The sequence below is a fragment of the Hyperolius riggenbachi genome, chromosome 4 (genome assembly GCF_040937935.1).
Source record: "Hyperolius riggenbachi isolate aHypRig1 chromosome 4, aHypRig1.pri, whole genome shotgun sequence".
NCBI lineage: Eukaryota > Metazoa > Chordata > Amphibia > Anura > Hyperoliidae > Hyperolius > Hyperolius riggenbachi.
The window spans coordinates 184,878,774-184,897,187 of NC_090649.1; the positions used below are offsets into that span (position 1 = coordinate 184,878,774).

The 18,414-nt window shown below is 45.2% G+C and overlaps 1 protein-coding gene across 3 annotated transcripts in view; it reads left to right on the forward strand.

Annotated features, from left to right (window-relative positions):
• The window catches only part of FXR1 (FMR1 autosomal homolog 1), a 103,996-nt gene that overhangs the window by 40,409 nt on the left and 45,173 nt on the right, over positions 1-18,414 (forward strand). For 2 of the 3 annotated variants that reach the window (XM_068281079.1, XM_068281080.1), the window contains exons 2-4: positions 13,066-13,118; positions 13,212-13,305; positions 14,028-14,099. In XM_068281079.1, coding sequence (XP_068137180.1) covers positions 13,066-13,118; positions 13,212-13,305; positions 14,028-14,099 — 219 coding nt within the window. Of the gene's footprint in view, positions 1-13,065; positions 13,119-13,211; positions 13,306-13,721; positions 13,764-14,027; positions 14,100-18,414 lie in introns of all 3 variants that reach the window. The other variant, XM_068281078.1, reaches the window with a different exon arrangement.

Consider the following 18,414-nt stretch of genomic DNA (forward strand, 5'->3'; position numbering starts at 1 on the left):
TGTTATTTCCCACAATGCAACAATGTGCCCAGTGTGATGTCAGAACCATCGTCCTGACATCACACTGTAGGAAGTGTTTCAACACAGTATCAGTCATACAGAGCCTTCTGATGATCCGTTTGAGAAAAGGAAAAGATTTCTAATGGGAAAGGGGGTATCCGCTACTGATTGGGATAAAGTTCAATTCTTGGTCACGGTTTCTCTTCAAAGGGACACTTAAGGCTAGGAAGAAGATAGCCTTAATAGCCCCCTGCAGCTGTCCGGTGCCCACAGTCTTGCTCGGATCCTCCTGGCCCCGCTGGCAGCTACTTCAGTTTTTGGCAACAGGTGGCAACTGGGAACGCTAGTGATTCTTTGCGTTCCTGGCCGCAATAGCACCCTCTATACTGCTATTGCGGCCAGGAATATATGTGTGTATACATACAGTGTGTGTGTACATAAAAAAAAAAAAAAAAAAAATAAAGCCTGATTTGTAGCTGTGTCACTAATAGAGATTGTCAATGAGATGGAAATAAATCCGCGCTGATGCTGGTTATGCAAATTTATGCATTCCCTTTGTGCATGAAATCATGATATGTTGTTAAAATTTGGTTTGACTATGAATTAAAGGGTACCTGAAACAGATGAAAAATGTTTTATACATACCTGGGGCTTCCTCCAGCCCCCTTCAGGCTAATCAGTCCCTCGCTTTCCTCCGCCAACTGGATCTTCTGCTATATGAGTCCCGGTAATTCAGCCAGTCAACACAGTCCGTCCGCGTGCCGCTCCCACAGCTAGGAGCATTATGCACCTGTGCAATAGTGCTGTGCAGGTGTAGTACGGCTACGTCGGCTGAGAGTGTGCATATGCTCTACGCCCCAACTGGCTCAAGTACCTGGACCCATAGCAGAAGATCCAGGTGGCGGAGGACGACAGCGAGGGACTGATTAGCCTGAAGGGGGCTAGAGGAAGCCCCAGGTATGTATAAAACTTTAATTTCATCTCTTAGGTTTACTTTGTTACACAGTAGTACTATACTCTACATATGAACTCTCCACAGAGCTGCAGGGAATCCACTGAGAATGTTGTGAACATTGAACACAGAGGTGTTGTCTGTCACCCCTAAACCTGGTTCAGATTGTACATGAAGAATGTGTAATAGAGGAAGAATCCCCTCATTCTCCTGCAGAGTACCTGCACATCACTCTTGCATGTACCCACACTTACATTGCCTAGGGCCTGATAGTGCTTTGTTCCTGTCTGTACCTTCTACAAGTACTCTTACCAAGGACTAGTTTTAGTCTGCTTGTTCAGTTGTCTTTTAAAATTCCTAAGCGTTGGCAGTTGAGAGATGCGTTTCATGTTACATACTTTCAATCAACAAGATTGTAATATGCAAATTAGAGGAGTCTGAGTCGAGGAGTCTGAGTAAGTGGAATCCGAACATGAGATGTCTGAGTGTGGATTTGTGCACCGACTCCGCAGCCCTGCATTATACTTAACCACTTCACCACTGAGGGGTTTTACCCCCTGACCACCAGAGCAATTTTCACCTTTCAGCGCTCCTTCCATTCATTCGTCTATAACTTTATTATTACTTATCCCAATGAAATGAACTATATCTTGTTTTTTTCGCCACCAATTAGGCTTTCTTTAGGTGGGACATTATGCCAAGAATTTATTTTATTCTAAATGTGTTTTAATGGGGAAATAGGAAAAAATGTGGGAACATTTTTTTCAGTTTTCGGCCATTATAGTTTTTAAATAAAGCATGCTACTGTAATTAAAACCCATGAAATGTATTAACCCACTTGTCCCGGTTATAAAACCATTTAAATTATGTCCCTATCACAATGTTTGGCGACAATATTTTATTTGGAAATAAAGGTGCATTTTTTTCAGTTTTGCATCCATCCCTAATTACAAGCCCGCAGTTTATAAAGTAACAGTGTTATACCCTCTTGACATAAATATTTAAAAAGTTCAGTCCCTAAGGTAACTATTTATGTTTTTTTTTTATTGTATTTTTTTTTTTTTAAATTACAAAAAAAAATAAAAATTGGGGAGTGTGGGAGGTAATGAGTTAATTTATTGTGTAAATGTAATGTTTGTATATGTAAAATGCTTTTAGGGTGTAGTTTACTATTTGGCCACAAGATGGCCACAGAGTGTTTGTTTACATGCGACCTGTAAGCGTCCGGAAGGACGCTTACAGGAAGCAGTAGGAGGCTGGGAGACTCACAATGATCTCGCTGTTTCTGAAAGAAGCAGCAGATCATTGCGGGGGCTTAGATCAATAAACGGGAATGGATTTTCCCGTTCATTGATCTCCGGGTGAGCGGGCGGCGGCGTGCACGAGCGGCGGGAGCGCGGACAGCGGCGTTAGCGCGGAAGGTACGGATTTCTCCGTCCCTGGTTTTTTAGGAGGGAAAAAAGGGGCGGAGAAATCCGTACGCGTGGGGGTAAAGTGGTTAAACATTTGTCCCCCCTCCTCTTAGACATAGTGAATTGAAAGCTGACTGTAATAAGCCATAATACTTCAGAAACTCCTCCTAGGGAAAAACAAGTGGTATAGTTTTGTCCAAAAATCTAAAGCCTGTACTGGTTTCCCCAATTGTCACCGGTATCGCTGCCCCCCCCCCCCCTCCCCCCTTCATGTATTGATTAGCTTGGTTGGATTGCTTTCCCCTAATGCCTATTTTTCCCTTCAATGGAAATTCCCATGGTGCAGGGCTGCTAATGAACATTTCCCCTCCCTTATCTGTAGTGCATGCTTCTTGGCCAAGTCTGTACAGTGTATGTTTTGAAATTACAGTCCAAAATTATCAGTAGTTTGTGACAGATGACTTGTACATTGTCAATGGTGACCTGGATTTTCTTAATAACCACTGCTCAATACACTGTGTTTTGTTTTTCTTGTGCATGTTAACGCAATGAAGGGAGCTGCTTTATGGTGAGGCAAGCAAAGGTGCAGATAAGCTGGTTCTGATGCGGCACTGTGGGCATATCTGGGAGGAGGAATACAGGGGAAACCCTTCTTCCTCTTTATAGTCTTGTTTATTTTGGATTGTATTTCATAAGAGGTGCTCTAATAGCTACCTGTTTTGTGTTTAAATAAGTCTGAAAATAAACTGGAGCTCCAGTAAGGGCCCATTTCCAATAGCCGCCACGCGCGGCTGCGAGACATGTGGCGGCACTTCCGGGTCTGCAGGTACGCAGATGAATCCGAGAAGCAGTGCCATGCATGGCTATGGGATTCGCTGCCTCCCGCACGAAAGCTGATGGCAATGTCGGCCAAATCGCTAGGGCAATTTGCCTGCGGGGAAACTGGATTCGGACCGGTTTCTGTGCTAGTGGAAATGGACGCTAAGTGCTTTTCTTCACAGCGTCCCAGAGGTTCACTAGGACCATGCATGAGAGCATTTGTATTGGCGAGCATTGACCAGGAGCCATGCCGATTGACTGCTGATCATGGGATAACTAGGATCAGAATTGATTGTGCTTATCACTGCAAGAAGTTGGGATCTCGCCTCTACTGTTGCACCAACAAACACTGCTCTCCTCCATCCAACACTGCAAACAGTGTTGCACAGCCACTAGTACCAGGTCCTGGCTTGAAGATGTCATTCAGCCTTGCATAATAATGTTGGCTGTAGTAATGGCTGGAGAATGCTGTTTGTCAAATGGGGACATGGACTAGGGAAACCATAATGATGGTGATGCAGTAAAAACTGTTACAATGCAATCTACTGTTCAAATACAGCCACTTTTGAGACCATGCCCTCTACATAATTAACCCTACCCGTTAACTTCTTCCCTAATTTTTACTATTAAAAATACTTTTATGTCAAGGTAAGAACTACACGCTATAGCAAATATTCACCTTTTATTTCAGAATCAAATATCCTCACCATAAATTGTGACCGAAAAATAATTTAGCCACTTAAAGTGGATCCGAAGTGAACTTTTACTCCTTGCATAATTGTGTTCATTTCCTACTTTCCTATTGTTTATAGGGCATTCCTCAAGCCAAATACTTTTTTTGTTTTAATACTCTAATTCCCTATAAACTAAGCCACGCCCACAGGTTTTCAGAACGCCTTGGCAGTAGCAAGGGCTCATGAGAGCTCAGTCTGGGCAGGAGGAGGAGGTGTTACTAGCCATTGATTTTTAGAGGGGGGGGGGGGGGGGGCTTAGGTGTTGTTGTTTTTTTTTTTTTTTTTCACAGGCTGAGTGCTTAAAGAGAACCCGAGGTGGGTTTGAAGAATATTATCTGCATACAGAGGCTGGATCTGCCTATACAGCCCAGCCTCTGTTGCTATCCCAAACCCCCCTAAGGTCCCCCTGCACTCTGCAATCCCTCATAAATCACAGCCACGCTGCTGACCAACAGCTTGTCAGAGCTGGCTGTGTTTATCTCTATAGTGTCAGTCTACTGCTCTCCCTGCCTCCTGCAGAACTCCAGTCCCCGCCTGCATCCCTTCCCTCCCTGCTGATTGGAGGGAAGGGACGGGGCAGGGACCGGAGCTATGCAGGAGACGGGGGTGCAGCTGAGACTGACACTACAGATGGAAACACAGCCTCACAGCATGGCTGTGATTTATGAGGGTTGCAGAGTGCAGGGGGACCTTAGTGGGGTTTGGGATAGCAACAGAGGCTGGGTTGTATAGGCAGATCCAGCCTCTGTATGCAGATAACATTCTTTAAAGAGACTCCGTAACAAAAATTGCATCCTGTTTTTTATCATCCTACAAGTTCCAAAAGCTATTCTAATGTGTTCTGGCTTACTGCAGCACGTTCTACTATCACCATCTCTGTAATCAACTTATCTCTCTCTTGTCAGACTTGTCAGCCTGTGTCTGGAAGGCTGCCAAGTTCTTCAGTGTTGTGGTTCTGTGATGCATCTCCCCCCTACAGGCCCCTCTCTGCACACTGCCTGTCTATTATTTAGATTAGGGCAGCTTCTCTCTTCTATCTTATCTTTTACAAGCTGGATAAATCCTCCTCTGAGCTGGCTGGGCTTTCACATACTAATGAATTACATACAGGCAGAGCTGTCTGCACTCTGCAGGAAGAAACAGCCTGACACTTCAGTGGAAGATAGCTGCAGGGGGAAAGAAACACACAAATGATCTCTTGAGATTCAAAACGAAGGGTGTATACAGCCTGCTTGTGTATGAATGTATTTTCTATGTGTGGACATACTGTACATCAACCTACTTCCTGTTTTGGTGGCCATTTTGTTTGTTTATAAACAAACTTTTTAAAACTGTTTTTAACCACTTTTAATGTGGCGGGGAGCGGTGAAATTGTGACAGAGGGTAATAGGAGATGTCCCCTAACGCACTGGTATGTTTACTTTTGTGCGATTTTAACAATACAGATTCTCTTTAAACACACCTCGGGTTCTCTTTAAGATACAGATAAGCCTACCTCTGTGTAATGTTTACAAACATGGCTGCTGTCGTATCACAGGAAAAAATAGTAATTTTCTATTAAAGCTGTTTGCAGTTTTGCTGTGTAAAATATCTAAACTTTAGATAAGATATATAGACAAGTTACTTGTTATAGTTAGTTTTTCATCTCCGATCCGCTTTAACAACCCTCCATTGAAGGGTTAAAATGCATCCTCCCTCAGGCTTTGCATTTTGGTAGACTGGGTATTAGACAAGACAACATTTAGGTATATTGGGCTTTTCTCCTAATGTAGACAGATAGGTAAACGTAAATAACCCCACGTGCTGAAATGAGAACAGGGGGAGCGAGCTGGATAAAATTAGTCTTCTATATGTAGAGGATGTGTTGGGTGATGGAAGTCGGTGCTGCTCTGTGTGGTCCACTTGCAGTGGCAGAGAAATCTATAAAGGACATAGGGGAAAAAACACAAAAGAGCGCACTCAGAAAACTGATGATAAAAGGGAGACCAGCCGGTCGTAGACAGATCTCACCTGATGTGGTGGCTGATATGCCCTTATGAGTATTATCAGCTTGCAGGCTTTTGTCCCTCTCAGACCAGGGACCAGGTCAGAAGCAGGCTCTTTGTCCAAAGGGATCCTGTGGCTTGAAGCAGGATATCAGGAACAGCTGTCTGGTTTGTAGCCGTTGGTGTCCCAGCACTGGCTAGAACACCAGAGCTGCAGGCACCTGTGGGCTGTATGAGACTCAATCCCTTAGCAGGGAGAGTCTCCTTCCTGAAAAGTTAGCAATCCACACACTGCTCTGTTCAGATACACCACAGCAGTGGCTGGGTGGTGAACAGTAGCACTGAGGTGGCTGAAAGAAAGCACAGGAGACCCGTGCTGGAAGTAACTGATTCTTTAATTAATGTAACAAATACAACTAGTTTCAGGAGGCCATTCCTCCTTTCTTCAGGCAAAAAACCTTTGCCTGAAGAAAGGAGGAATGGCCTTTTCAGGAAGGAGACTCTCCCTGCTAAGGGATTGAGTCTCATACAGCCCACAGGTGCCTGCAGCTCTGGTGTTCTAGCCAGTGCTGGGACACCAACGGCTACAAACCAGACAGCTGTTCCTGATATCCTGCTTCAAGCCACATGATCCCTTTGGACAAAGAGCCTGCTTCTGACCTGGTCCCTGGTCTGAGAGGGTCAAAAGCCTGCAAGCTGATAATACCCATAAGGGCATATCAGCCACCACATCAGGTGAGATCTGTCTACGACCGGCTGGTCTCCCTTTTATCATCAGTTTTCTGAGTGCGCTCTTTTTGTGTTTTTTCTCCTAATGGACTCAAAGCGCTTGAGCTGCAGCCACTGGGGCACTCTTAGTAGGCCGTACCAGTGTTAGGGAGTCTAGCCCAAGGACTCCTTACTGAATAGGTGCTGGTTTACTGAACTGGAAGAGATGAGATTTGAACCCAGGTCTCTGTGTCAGATACAAAGCCCTTAACCAGTACACTTTTTTATTAAATGTCCTATTTGCACTAATTACCAGTAGTGCACAAATTGGACATTTATGAAGATCTCTAAATTTTACGGCTTTATCTGTACTACCACCTTTTATTTCAAAGCTTTAATGGTTAAAAGTAGATTTTATTTTTTATTTTTTTGCATCTTTCAGGAATAGTCTTCTTTCAGGTATTACGGCGCTGCCAGGTGGTGTTGCTACTAATAAAATAAGTGATTTAAATTACCGAAATTTTAATATGATCTACCTTGCATACTCACCTCTTAGTGCATAAAAAGAACCCACCACCACAGTGCCAAATCCTATCCTTCCCTATAAATAGCTAAAACAAAGCTCTAAACCCCGATGCCCAAACTACAGCTAGTTGTAGCCGATGTCTACCATCTGCTGTGACCATTAATTCTATGTAGTGGCCGATTGGTTACCAGCCGCAGCCAGTGCCCAATTTACAACGTGGGGTGTTCGAATACGATACTTTATATACTTGTGCAGTGTTCTCCCCAGGGCCAATTAGGTGGGTGGGCCGCCTGGCTGTTGTGAATCCCCGCCCAGGTGCTACCCAAGGCCCGCCCACATGTACACAGCACTGCTCTGCCATTGTGTTATATGCTGCCCTCCGCTCGCTTGCATAGAGTGGGTTTTCCCCTACATAGCCATCCCTAGTTCCAGTTACGCTGCCATCCGTATAATCAGACCTCCATCTGCAGGGATGAGAGGGGGGAAAGATTACAGGAAGGGACATCACTGGTTACGTTCTGTATTTGAAGTCTATGGCGCGTCACCGCACATCGTTCCCCTCTCTCATCCCTGCGGGCTGCCGATGATCTGGAGCTCTGATTATACGGATAGGCAGCGCAGCCAGAATTAGGGATGGCTATGTAGAGGGAGACCAAGCAAGCGGAGGGCAGCACATATCAACACAATGGCAGAGCAGTTCTCTTCCTGTCACGTGATGCCAAGCCACTGCCTTCTGTGCCCGTGGATACCCCACTTCTCAACCATGCGATGCCAACATGGGGAAGAAGAGGGACCGCACCTGGGCTGAGGCTGTCCACTTGGTAAGTGCCACTTCCTCACAGGCCAAACACCTCCCCACCACCACAAACACCATGTGTGACCTGCAAGCAAAGGAACAAAGTGCTCAAGTAGCCATTGTACAAAAGAGAAGTCCGCATTCATACCCAGCGATGCCAAGGTTTCCAAATAATGTATCCAAGGAGCCTCATTCCTGAGTGATGGATGGATTTTGGAAATTCCGCAAATCTTCCAATGCGAGACTTTGGAATTGCATGCAAAATGGGCATGAGCCGCCACTATTGGCGAGTATACCAGCCATATGATCCCTTTTGGGTTAGTGTGATATTGGAAAGATGTATTTTTGTATTGTAATATTCTAACACTTTGGGCCTGATTCACAAAGCGGTGCTAACAGTTAGCACGCTGGTGAAAAGCCCTTTATCACGCCTAAACTCAGTTTAGGCATGATAAGTTTAGGAGTGATAAGTTTAAGCACCAACTGCGTTAGCACCGCAGTGCACAGCTGATCAAAAGTTTTGCGCTAGCGAAGTCTGGTGCACTTCGCATAGTTTAATGGCGCTGCTTTGCGTGCGTGACTTTGCACGCTATCTACACTTATCTAAACTTAGCATGCCTAAACTTATCACACCTAAACTTATCACGCCTAAACTGACTTTTCACCAGCGTGGTGCAATGGTTATCACGCCTAAAGTCTCTAACTGGGTTAGCACCGCTTTGTGAATCGAGTCCTTTGTGTTTCCTCCACATACATTTTTTTTTTTTTTTTTTTCCCACCAGGGCATTCTATCAATAAATTCCTGCACTGGTTCTGCAATTGATAGTCCTTGTTGTGACATTCCTTTGTCTTGCTTGTATTTTCAGGGTTTAAGCGTGTTTTGTCAGGGAGCATATTCTGCACCTTTCACAAGGATAGCTGCCCCTGTATTTCACTTTCTCAAGAAAATTGATAATTTGATGGTAACCTCTATTAACCGCTTAAGTCTATCTGGACGGATATATCCGTCCAGATAGCCTGCACTGCTTCTGCGCTCCTGCGCGTGCTCCCGATGCCCCGAGATCAATGAATGGGAATACAGATCCCATTCATTGATCTGTCTCCCTAAGAAAAAACAATGGCTTTCTCTGAAAAGCTGCAATTTTGTCCCTTGATACCCCTTCAGTTCCTGTAAGCGAGATCTCTCGCATACAGGATGAAAAATCAAAAAAAAAATTCAAAAATCAAAAATTCACTGTCCATCTTGTGGCCAAATAATAAAACTACATCTACATACATTTTTTTTTTAAACATACACAATTACATTTTTAAAAAATACCGGTTTATCTCCCCACTCCGAAAAACCCCAAATAAAATTTTAAATTAAAAAATTACAACAACATACCGTATTTTTCGGACCATAAGACGCACTTTTCCCCCCCCCCTAAAAGTGTGGGGGGGGAGGGGGGGTCAGTGCGTCTTATGGTCCGAATACTAAATTTCAGACGTGCCATATGTCCAAAGTATCCCCCCACTGATACCTACATACTGCTGCTGCCGCTAGACCCGAGGGGAGCACAGCCCAATAATCACGAGCCCGCAGTGTGTTTTCCCGATCACCTCTGTGGTTGCCCCAGTTATGGCCGGTAAAGTGCATGCCGCTATCGCTTCTGTAGGTGCCCCAGTTGGATGCTGCAGATTGATGGGTGATGCAGCTTTTCAGAGTTATGGCCGGTAAAGTGCACGGCGCAGTTCCCGATCAGCTGCGGAAGTAACCACGGAGAGACGCAACAGAAGGCAATTGGCTAATCAGGTGGGGCGCTGCCTCTATACGCACCAATCACTGCTGCCCGCATGCTGACAGGACGCGATGGTCTCGAGGGCAGGACATAGCTCAGTCATTAGGGCCAATCACTGCACTCGCTCAGTATCAGCGAGTGCAGGGATTGGCCCTAATGACTGAGCTATGTCCTGCCCTCGAGACCATCGCGTCCTGTCAGCATGCGGGCAGCAGTGATTGGTGCGTATAGAGGCAGCGCCCCACCTGATTAGCCAATTGCCTTCTGTTGCGTCTCTCCGTGGTTACTTCCGCAGCTGATCGGGAACTGCGGCATGCACTTTACCGGCCATAACTCTGAAAAGCTGCATCACCCATCAATCTGCAGCATCCAACTGGGGCACCTACAGAAGTGATAGCGGCATGCACTTTACCGGCCATAACTGGGGCAACCACAGAGGTGATCGGTAAAACACACTGCCGGCTCGTGATCAATGGACTGTCCTTCCCTCCCCAATCCAGTGGTGTTAGCAGCTGCATGGTTGGTAAGTGCAGAGCTAACCATGCACATATATCAGATATAGCTGGATTTTGCAGTAGGATATGTTCTGAATCCTGGTGGCAGCCTGTTACATTTCCTCATTTGGCAGAGCTTTAGCAGGCAAGTTGAGTGAAAGTTCAGGTCAATCTGTCAGAATATGTGTTAAGTAACACATGAAAGCATTCCTGATCATGGTACCCACCAGCTGCATGTTTGGTAAGTGATCCATTCAGAGCTTATCATGTGTATAACAGACAGCAGAATGCTGTTTAATGCTTTTCACAAAGGGAGGAATTAAGCATTGTGCAGTCTAGTTAATAAGGGATTTAGCACCAGGACATGTTTTGAATTCTGGTGACAATGTGTTTAAGCAAGTTTGAATGTACCTATCAGGCTGTTGTAGGTGGTGTTCCCATCAGATCCTCTAATTTACATACTGCAGTGTTATTTGCCCTTAATTAAGTGCTTGATGTATATGTATGTGTCCATAAGACACCCCTGCACCATGGAAGCACAAGGTTTAGGTTTTTTTTTTTTCCTGGTTTTTGCCCTCCAAACCTAGGTGCGTCTTATGGTCCGGAGCATCTTATAGTCCGATAAATACGATAGTTACTTAAGGATCTGAACTTTTTTTTTTTTATGCATGTCAAGCGAGTATATTACTATCATTTTTTAAATTATAAGCTTGTAAATAGTGATGGATGCAAATAGAAAAAAATGCACTTTTATTTTCAAATAAAATATTGACGCCATACGTTATAGGGACATCATTTAAATGGTGTAATAACCGTGACAAATGGGCAAATAAAATGCGTAGGTTTTAATTATGGTAGCATGTATTATTTTAAAGCTATAATGGATGAAAACTGAGAAATAATGAATTTTTTTTCCATTTTTTTTCCCCTTTAACACTCCCGTTTTTTAAAATGCATTTAAAAAAAAATAATTCTTAGCAAAATGTACCACCCAAAGAAAGCCTAACTGTCGGCGGAAAAACAAGATGTAGATCCATTCCTTGTGATAAGTAGTGATAATTATTGGCAAATGAATGGGAGGAGAAAGTTGCTCGGATGCATAAGGTGAGACTCTGTAGGCTGAAGTGGTTAAGGAACAAATCCCCAAGTTTGTTCATTTCCCATACCTTTTGAGCATGGATCCATATTGTAGAAGGCTGTTAATGGCTGTCTTGCAAAACAATGTGGTATCCAAATGACCTTTAACCTCCCAGGCGGTATAATTTCTGGATATTAGTGTGTGAAAGCGGTGCAATTTTTTCACACTTGTATATCAAACATCATACCGCTAGAGAGATCTACGGCATCCCTGCACATTACTCACCTCCCATGGATCCAACTCGGGGATACCGCTCTGAGCTGCGGATTTCCGAACTGAGCCTGACTCGGGATTACCGCTAAGGAGGTTAAGGGAAATCCTTGTATCCAAGAAGGCTACCTGTTCTGAGGGGGGTGAAGCTGTAAGCTGTTCAGGTTGTTTTTGTTCACTCTTGAGATTCAGATCTGATCCAGCATTGGCTGGATCATGATAGTGTGCTGTTGGGGTAATGGGCAATAAGCATTATTTACTGGGTTACAGCTTATCTAGCGCCCCCCCCCCCCCCCCCCCCCCCCATCTGTATGGGGTCGCCATCTTCCCCAGGAAACACCGCTGCACACGTTGAGTGCAATGCATAGTTGTATAGTAAATATGGCAATGCGCTTGTGTATAACACACTGCCCTGCGTTGATGACCAAAGGACAATACTCGGGTCATAAAAAAATAGTTTGCCGCTTGCACATATGTTTGTGTATTTTTTTTTCTTTTTCCAATAAATGCATGACAAAGCATAATGTAACGTTTTATTTTTATTTTTTTTGTACTTGTTTGAAAATCAGATGTTTTCGGTCGCATCCATATAAAAATACACTATTAGCGTCTTTGATTATCTAAAATGAACAGCATGCAGGTAAACCTGTGATAATACATTTTTATTAAATTACTCTTGAGGCATGCAGCAGTTTTTAAAAGGACTTTAATGCCTGGTATACACAATGAGATTTTATGGCAGATTTACTGTCAGATCGATTATTTCCAACTTGTCCGATCGGATTTCTGATCGATTTTTTTTTTTTTCCTTCACTTCTATGGAAAATCGATTGGCAATCAGATCGGACATATTAGAAATAATCTTAATAATCTGAAAGTACAGTAAGGGCTGGTTCACATGGATACTTGGCGGCATCCACCGGCAAGCGTTCGGGACTCGCCGGCTAACCGCTCCCATTCATTTGATTTGTTTAGCATCGCGCAATTGGTCAATTGCACAAATGCGGCGTTCCGATTCCAATTTAACGCGTCGTTTTATCCGGCCCTAGAAGCCACATGCAGCTTCTAGGGTCGCTTAGCCACCGCGTCTTCATGTCCCCTTGTGGTGATGAGAAACGCCGACCGTGACGGGAGGCCGACTATCGCTGTACTGCCACGCCCCAGAATGAGACGTCACAGGATGGCGTGACTTCCAGCTGCTCTGACACAGTCTGCCGTGTGAACCAGCACTAAATCTGCCAGAAAATGTCATTGTATGTACCAGGCATAAGGGTACCAAAAATCTGTCTACATCTGTATAACTGTATCATGATAAAATCCCTATTTTCTTGAATATTTTTTAATGGCTTGCCTCTTACTTTACATGTAGACTGCTGGGGCCTAAAGTCCTACTATCAAGTGGGACTGATGATTTCTAGCAAATATATGGCAATACATTGAGGGTCTGTCAGAAATATGGGAAGACAATCCGGGTGCGCGTTTTAAAAAAAAATGTTTTTGTTTTAATTTTCAGGGATTCATTAAAGATGTCCACGAAGATTCACTTACAGTTGTTTTTGAAAACAAGTACGTATGCTCTTTGCTCATTTAAGTTCACTACTTCTCCTTTTCGAGTTGCATTTTTTTTTTTTTACTTATGTATTGTTCTGCAATCTTTAGCTGGCAGCCAGAACGTCAGGTTCCATTCCATGAAGTTAGAATGCCACCCCTTCCTGATATCAAGAAGGAAATTACTGAAGGGGATGAGGTTGAGGTAAGATTCCATGTATACCAGAAAGTTGTATAGAGTAGACTATGCTGAAAGGATGAACATGTCGACAAATGTGTTCTAATGTTACATTGGTAGAACGTAAATCCGCTTGCAAGATTTTTATGTACATCAGATGGAATTTGGACATAGCAGTTCTATGAAATGGGGAAAGCTGATCAGGAGAGTTCGTTCCTTGTATGGTGACACCACACAAACCTGTCTACGGGAGCGATCTGCGGGTGACCAGTAGCAGTTTTTAATTACTGCACAAGTGCAGCTCGCTCACGGCCATGGGAGTGGAATAGCGGATGTGTGAGGCATGAGGCCACGCATCTGGCATTGGAGGGTGACACTGGAGGAACAGCATAGTGCTGCATAAGGGCTAAGGACCAGAAAGACCATTTTTTTTTCTTCTTTAGGTTTCCTTTAAGGATTCTGAAAAGTATGCAGGAAGTGGCGGGGTAGGTATCTTCTGGTCTTTCCATAAGGACCTCCATGTATTCACTGTACTTTTTACACTTAGTCCCACATTAATGCAATTCTCAATGCAGAAAAAAACATGGTTGCACGTGTGCAATACCCAAATATCCTTTCTGCACCACTACCACCAAGTGGTTAAATGTCAGATCATATGATATAGATTCAATACAGGTTTCTTACGTGTTTCATGATCACACCAGATGTAGTATGAAGTGAAAATGTCTGTACCTATTTTGTTTGTGTAGGTTTACTCCAGAGCAAATGACCAAGAACCTTGTGGATGGTGGCTTGCTAAAGTGCGAATGATGAAAGGAGAGGTAGGTTACTTTATTACTGATATTTTTGCTAAGAAATTTTTTTGTGTTGGCTTTTGCAGATGTGCTGCTTTTGAAATGTGTATTAGTTAAGGTTTAATGAAGGACATTTTATGGTTTGGCAAAGCTAAATGTACAGGTTCTTTTAACCCATTTTAGCTTGTCTTATAAATGAAAAGTGGGATAAAAATAGCATTTTTTGATTCAGCAAAATTGACATCCATGCGAAATGGAATTGAAACGTTTAAGTGGGCCGGTACTCGCTTGTCAAGTGAAATATTGTTCAGCAGTACCTTGTCAATTTCCTGGAGGGTCCGCTGAGTTCAGCATGCCAGAAAAGCTTTTGCATTCCCCATGTTCTTTTGACATATTTTGCATCTATTGATGCATCCATATTCTTAAGGAGTAGTCTGTTTTCTTACCTCAGTCCTGTACATCTGTTTATCCATGACGAAGCACCCTAAAATCCATAGATTTGCATTCTGAGTTGGCTGGAGTGTGGTGAGTTCTCACATGAACTCTTATATTCCTGAACCATCAAAGGAAGTTATACGAGCTGCATCTGTAAGGGTGCACAAACAGTGTATAGTTTGTGCTCATTGGTATAGCTATAATTTTAAGTTAGCCAGGTTTGCACCATGGTCCATCCTGATTAAAGTGGCAGACAGGCAGCCATACTGAGTAGCGGTACTTCTCGATCAGCCACTTCGTAAAGCTAGGACGCAGCTACCATATTTTTCGCCTTATAAGACCCAACAAAAAATGCCCCTTTTCTATGCATTTTCGTGTTGCGAACGCGATAACATGTATGCATATCTTTTTACAATCGATCCAAAAATTGCAGGAACTTTTTTTTCCCCCCCAGAAGTTCGCCTTTATAAGGCAAAAAAAAAAAAAAATGGTGGTAGTCTTCTTGTTCACTAGGGCTGCGGGGAGCCTGTCAGTTTTGTTTGGACTATGGCACACATTGCAGGGGAACTCATCAAACATTTACACAAGTACAAATACCTTGTGACAGAACAGAAGAGGCAATGGGCCCTTTTCCATTTGTGTTTCTCTGAGAAGGACTCATGTCCTGGTGTGAGAACGCACGCGGATCACTCTTGCTGTGCTATGCACCACTGTGGGAGTCTGGGCCCTGTCAGCTGTCTTGTGGAAAGGGGGGGTATAATACTATGCAGTAGCGGTGGTTCCATAGATTTTAATCCGCAATCTGTTTACAGCATGTGGCAGGATATAAAGTACGGCCACCTTAAAGTGAGTGTTTACCATTTCAAAAATAAAAAAGTCGGATACTCACCTAAGCAGAGGGAAGGCTCGGTCTTAATGAGCCTTCCCTCTCCTCTCCCGGTGCCCGGTCCCCCGCAGGATCCCCCGTGGCAGTATTCAACCAGTTCGGTCAAATACTGCCACTTCCGCATGCCGAAGGGAGCTTTCGGAAGCCTTCGGGAGCACTCGGGCTCCCGAAGACGGGGCGCTCCATACTACGCATGCGCGAGCGCTCTCTGACGCACTCGCGCGTGCGTAGTATGGAGCGTCTCGTCTTCGAAGGCCCGAGTGCTCCCGAAGACCTCCAAAGTCCCTGCGGCGGCGGACGCGAACGGGGGAGCCAGCGCAGCACCGGGAGAGGAGAGGGAAGGCTCATTAGGGCCGAGCCTTCCCTCTCCTTAGGTGAGTAACTGACTCTTTTATTTTTAGATTGGTACCCATTGGCTTTAAAGAGAACCCAAGGTGGGATTTAATTGTTACTGGGGCACAGAGGCTGGTTGTGCACACTAAGACCAGCCTCCGTTGCCCCATGGTGTGCCTCTATGTCCCCCCTGCGCGCCGCTATACCCCCGCAGTGCTTGCGACACGCGCTGTCTGTCAGCGTCGCTCCCCCGCCTCCTCCGTATCGGCGCTACCCGCCTGTATCCCTTCCCTCCCGCTGATGGGAGGGACGCGGGCGGGTAGCACCGATGCGGAGGAGCGGCGCTGACTGACAGCGCATAGGTAAACATTGTGCTGGCGACGCGCTGAATGTCGCCAGCACTGCGGTAGGGTATAGCGGCGAACAGGGGGGACATGGAGACACACACCATGGGGCAACAGAGGCTGGCGATAGTGTGCACAACCAGCCTCTGTGCCCCAGTAACATAATTAAATCCCACCTCGGGTTCTCTTTAAAGGACCTGAACTGATGGGGATATGGAGGCTGCCATATTTCCTTTTAAACAGTACCAGTTGTCTGGCTATCTTGCTGATCCTCTGCCTCCAATACTTTTAGCTATAGACCCTGATGCAGATCAGGGCAAGATTTAACTGCATGCTCGTTTCTAGTGGTGTTAAGACACTACTGTAGCCAAATAGATAATCAGGAATGTCTGGTAACTGGTATTGTTTAAAAGGAAATAAATATAGCCGCTTCTGTACTCTTACTTCAGTTGTCCTTTAAATACCAGTTGCCTGGCTGGTCGTCTGATCTGCCTCTAATGCTTTAGTCGCAGACCCTGAACAAGCATTCAGATCAGACGTCTCTGACTGAATTTGCCCCATGCTTGTTTCAAGTGGGTGATCTAGACACTACTGCAGCGAGATCCGTAGGCTGTCAGGCAATTGGTATTGTTTAAAGTGAATGGGAACCGCATTTAAAAAAGACAGATACTTACCCAAGGAGAGGGAAGGCTCCTCTCCTTGTCCCATCGTTCTGGCTCGCCCGGTAGCAGTATTTGACTAAATTAGTCAAATACTGCTTTACCCGGCCGAAGGAGGCTTCAGAAGTCTTCAGGGAGCCCGAGTGCTCCTGAAGAAGGGCGGCCCTGTACTGTGCCTGCGCAAGCATGCTCTCTTGCACGCTCACGCCTGTGCAGTATGGAGCCGCACGTCTTTGGGAGGACACGGCTCCTGAAGACTTCCAAATACCCTTTCGGCGGGGGATTGAAACGGGGGGAAGCCAGCAAAAGCCAGCACAGGATAGAGAGCACCGAGAAATGAGACGGAAGGCTCTATCCAACCCAGAGCCTTCCCTCTCCTTAGGTAAGTATTTGCTTCTTTTTTTTTTTGTTTTTTTTAAACTGCGGTTTAAAAGGAAATAAAAATGGCTGCCACCACCTCACTTCAGGTTTCCTTTGATTCCCAGTGACAGAGCAGGAGGGAGACTAGCTGTGCCCTTAATCCCTGTATGTGATGGTTAGCAGAGAAGACCCGGAGGAATATGAGCTGCTTGCTCCCCTTATTCTTGCTGGATGGTAGTGCAACCCTGAATAACTGAAACACTAAGCTTGCCATCAGATCTGTGGAGCCTCTGGATTCACTGATACAGGCTGGCGTGCTTGAGAGCATTCTAAAGAGGCAATACTAAATGTTTTAATTATACCGATGAGCACAATCATTTATTTTTACGCAAACTAGTTATTAAAGTGTATCTAATTAGAAAAGTGTCTCCTTTGTAATGCCTAAAACCCTGAGATACTTCAGCTGTCTGGGGCTGGGTTACTTGTCAGCTTTCATAAGCGGGTACATATTGTACTAATAATCCTTAAAGGACTTACGAGGCCAGGAATTCAGAAAAAAAAAAGTTAGCTACCTGCTTCAGCTTGTCAGGCACGGAGGACGCCGTCCGCGCCCTCCGTGCCGTTCCGCCGGGTCCCTGCCGCTCACTAGCCCCCCTAACGGTCCCCGACCGCGCGGCCCGGGTCGGGCTCTCCAGCCTGTACAAACATGGCGGCCGGTGCTGGCCGCGGCTGCGCAGTACGCATAGCCGCGAGTGCGGCTGCGCAGCTCTAAGGCCAAACCCCCCGATCCACGTAACAGTAGCGTGGATCGGGGGTTGGCCTTAGAGCTGCGCAGCCGCTCTCGCGGCTATGCGTACTGCGCAGCCGCGGCCAGCTCCGGCCGCCCTGTTTGTACAGGCTGGAGAGCCCGACCCGGGCCGCGCGGTCGGGGACCGTTAGGGGGGCTAGTGAGCGGCAGGGACCCGGCGGAACGGCACGGAGGGCGCGGACGGCGTCCTCCGTGCCTGACAAGCTGAAGCAGGTAGCTAACTTTTTTTCTGATTTCCTGGCCTCGTAAGTCCTTTAAACATGTTTCAAAAATTCAGCCTACTAGAAAACGTAAAAACATTAATTTGGTTATGTAATATGAAGCTCATGCCTGGTACATATTATGCAGTTTTCCCATTATGCTAGGTACATCATACAATTTTCTGGCTGATTTACCTACCAGATCGATTATTTTCAACTTGTCCGATCTGAATTTTTATTTTGTTTTCGATTTTCCAATCGTTTTTTGTTTGGATATGTTGGAAATAATCGATTTGGCAAGTAAATCTGCCAGAAAA